The 3168-nt window shown below is 32.5% G+C and overlaps 1 protein-coding gene across 3 annotated transcripts in view; it reads right to left on the reverse strand.

Moving 5' to 3' along the window:
- LOC106460300 overlaps positions 1 to 1846 on the reverse strand; it is a 6294-nt gene extending 4448 nt beyond the window's left edge. For 2 of the 3 annotated variants that reach the window (XM_022386996.1, XM_022386995.1), the window contains exons 1-2: positions 1644 to 1834; positions 1152 to 1256 (exon numbers count right to left, since the gene is read on the reverse strand). In XM_022386996.1, the coding sequence (XP_022242704.1) occupies positions 1152 to 1256; positions 1644 to 1824 (286 nt within the window). In that variant the 5' untranslated portion in view covers positions 1825 to 1834. Of the gene's footprint in view, positions 1 to 1151; positions 1257 to 1643 lie in introns of all 3 variants that reach the window. The other variant, XM_013919994.2, reaches the window with a different exon arrangement.
- Positions 1847 to 3168: the final 1322 nt, after the last annotated feature.

A 3168-nucleotide genomic window follows, 5' to 3' on the forward strand; every position in this document is an offset into this window, starting at 1 on the left:
ATCCTTTTGTAAATCAGCAGCATCCTCTTCACAGCTAGCAACACCCAAGACTTTAATATCACCTGCAAATTTAAGAATTTATTGACCATTCTTTCATCTATGTCATTGATAAAAATCAAAAATAGCAAAGGTCTCAAGACTGATCCCAGGTACCCCACTTGTGACATTAATCCAGTTTGACTGATCTCCATTTTTAACCACCTTCTGCTTTCTTCCATCTAGCCACTCTTCTATCCAATTTGCTAACTTATCCTCCACACCTATAGAGATACTTTTACAAGTCTTTTATGTGGCACTTTTTCAAATACTTTCTGAAAAAAAGATACACCAAATCTACATAAACAGCAACCTTTTCAAAGAATGTCAAAAGATTTGTAAGGCAAGATATTCCCTTGGTGAAACCATGTTGACAATCCAATAAAATTCTAACAATAACATTGTTTAATTATATTTTGAATGTCATTGTAAAAGGTCAAGACATGCACTTTGATCTAGTCATATAGAAAAAATTAAAGAATAAGGAATTCACGTTAAAATCAAATGTGCTCAAATAAGGACTTAAAGGTAATAACACTGCCAAGTGTTTTTATTATCATCAATTCAAATTTTATGTTAAATTTGAAGTTGCTTTAAAGAAACAAGAAGAAAAAATTATTATAGATACTAGTTGTGACAAGGAATGCATATTGCATTTTTAATGTTTAATATGTTTAGGGTTTTAACACAGGCCTAAGATTAGGCAAGGTTGAAATAATCTTGTCTCATGAGCCATAGTATCATTTAGTCACAAAAAAAGTATTTATAAATTTAAATTCAAAATGTTAGAGTGAGTAGAGTGAATGTTACAGTATTTTCTTTAATGTTTGTGCATTATCTTAAAAAACTGGTATTAGTATTCATTTAGTTATCACCACAAATTTCAATTTCACAAAATTAATACAGTTCAGAAATGATCTGATATGGACAACGTAATCAGGTATAGAAAAGTGGTATTATGTATCCCAAGGTTATCTTACCTGTTAAGTGTCTACTTTATTTAGTCATACCTTATATACACATGTTAATACTATTAATAACACACTACAAGAAAATAACATTATACAAAACAAACATAACACAAATCATTGCCTTTTATGACAAAACCTACTTACCAAAATGATAAGCCTGTTTAATGTTTGTAACCACAAAATTCTGTAGGGTCAACTTGAAATTTTGGAAGCTAGATGCTACAGAACACATCCCATAAAATGCGGAGTCTACCATATATGAATGTATGAAAAAAAAAATGAAAATTATGTTATATATGTATTTTATATATACATTATATTATATAAAATCTGCAAATCATGCGTGATACAAAACTACAAGTTGTACAACTTTTGACAAGTACACTAGTCTTAGTATTACTAGGGCTAGTACGTTACTATCATCGTAACAGTTTAGGTAACTTAGCATAAATATCGGATTAAGTATTCTGTTTTTCAACTTTGTGATAGTAATAATAATAAAATTAAAACTAAAAGTACCTACTATCTAATTCTAACCTAATAATATTTGTGTTACTAAGTGTTAATGTTAACTTAGTAAGTTAACTGTTTAGTTAGTTATTGATGTACCGCTAGTATAAATTAATGTAGTCCTACCTTGTTTTTCCGGTTGTGTTGTGATTCTACAATACACAACGAAAATTAGTAAACTCCAAACTGAAATATAAAGTAACCAATATTTGAAATTATTAATTTTTTTATATCTCCATTCAACGTCATCACAGTCAGACACGAAAAGCTTCTTTTTCACAAGAACAGGATTTCCTTCCAAACTCATTTCGTTGGAAGCCATTTTATAGTGACATCTATTGAGCAAGCTGTTTTATCATAATATGTGATAAATACAAAGATATTTATATAAAAAAAAACAACTAATTTTCCCTGTCACCGAGCGTGCTCGCTTGTTTTGCCGTGGCAGCGTTATAATGGATAGTCAATTCCTCTATTCGTTGCTAAATCAGTAGCCCAAGGTTTGGTGGTGGGTGGTGTTGACTAGCTGCCTTCCCTTTAGTCTATCACTGCTAAATTATGTACGACTAACACGGATAAGTCTCGAAAATTGTACGAGCATCAAACAAACCATAGAAACTTACTAATTATTATAATTTATTCAATTCTAAATTGGGAGACCCATTCCTAGTTCATAATTTAGGAAATCAAATTTTGCGTTGGACTGAGGGACACCGTATGGTCCGCCCCCTTCTACTCTCAACTAAAAATATCCAATAACGTATGGCGAACTGAACCTTAAAAAGCAAAGGCTAATTTCAAGTAGTTGTGTTTTGCTCAGTTAGTCTATGAATTGTCATCATCTGAAATGGTTTTGTTCAAGTCGCTTTAAACCTAACATTCTATGGAGGCCCTTTCTGGGATACCTAGCTTACATTATCACGTCTATAAATGATCAACTTTCACATTCAAAAGAAATGTCTGTGGTTTCAGGAATAGTGTCTTATATTCTCAGATGCAAGCAATGTTTTCTTATATTTTCTTCTCACCAGTTTTCACGTTTTCTGTCGTCAAAATTACAGTCTTGAAAGCATACATAGGTAGTTGATATTACATGTTTTTCTATATTTTACCTTCAGCAATTTTCAATTTCTTACCATCAAAAGATTTCGGTTTTGAAAGCATACCATGTAGCTAGTTTATACGAAATGTTTTCCCACATTTTCCGCTTACCAGTTTACAATTTCCTACGATCAAAATATTCCAGTCTTGAAACTATACATAGCTTATTTATCTGACATTTGTTTCTTTTGTTTTTTACATTTTCCACATAACAATTTTCAATTTCCTGCCATCAAAAGATTCTAGTTTGGAAAGTATGCGTAGGTAGTTTATGTGACAAGTATGGGAATTCAGATATCTCTGATATGGGCATAAGGTTTGTTTGTTTGTTAGTTTGTTTTGAATTTCGCCCAAAGTTACACGACGGCTATCTGAGCTAGCCGTCTCTAATTTAGTGGCCCGGCATGGCCAGATGGATAAGACGCTCGACTCGCAATCTGAAGGTCGCGGGTTCGAATTCCCGTCCCACCAAATATGCTTGCTCTTTCAGCTATGTGGGCTTTATAGCGGTCAACCCCATTATTCGTTGGTGAAAGAGTAGCCCAAGAGT

This window comes from Limulus polyphemus, unplaced genomic scaffold (assembly GCF_000517525.1).
Source record: "Limulus polyphemus unplaced genomic scaffold, Limulus_polyphemus-2.1.2 Scaffold745, whole genome shotgun sequence".
Classification (NCBI taxonomy): domain Eukaryota; kingdom Metazoa; phylum Arthropoda; class Merostomata; order Xiphosura; family Limulidae; genus Limulus; species Limulus polyphemus.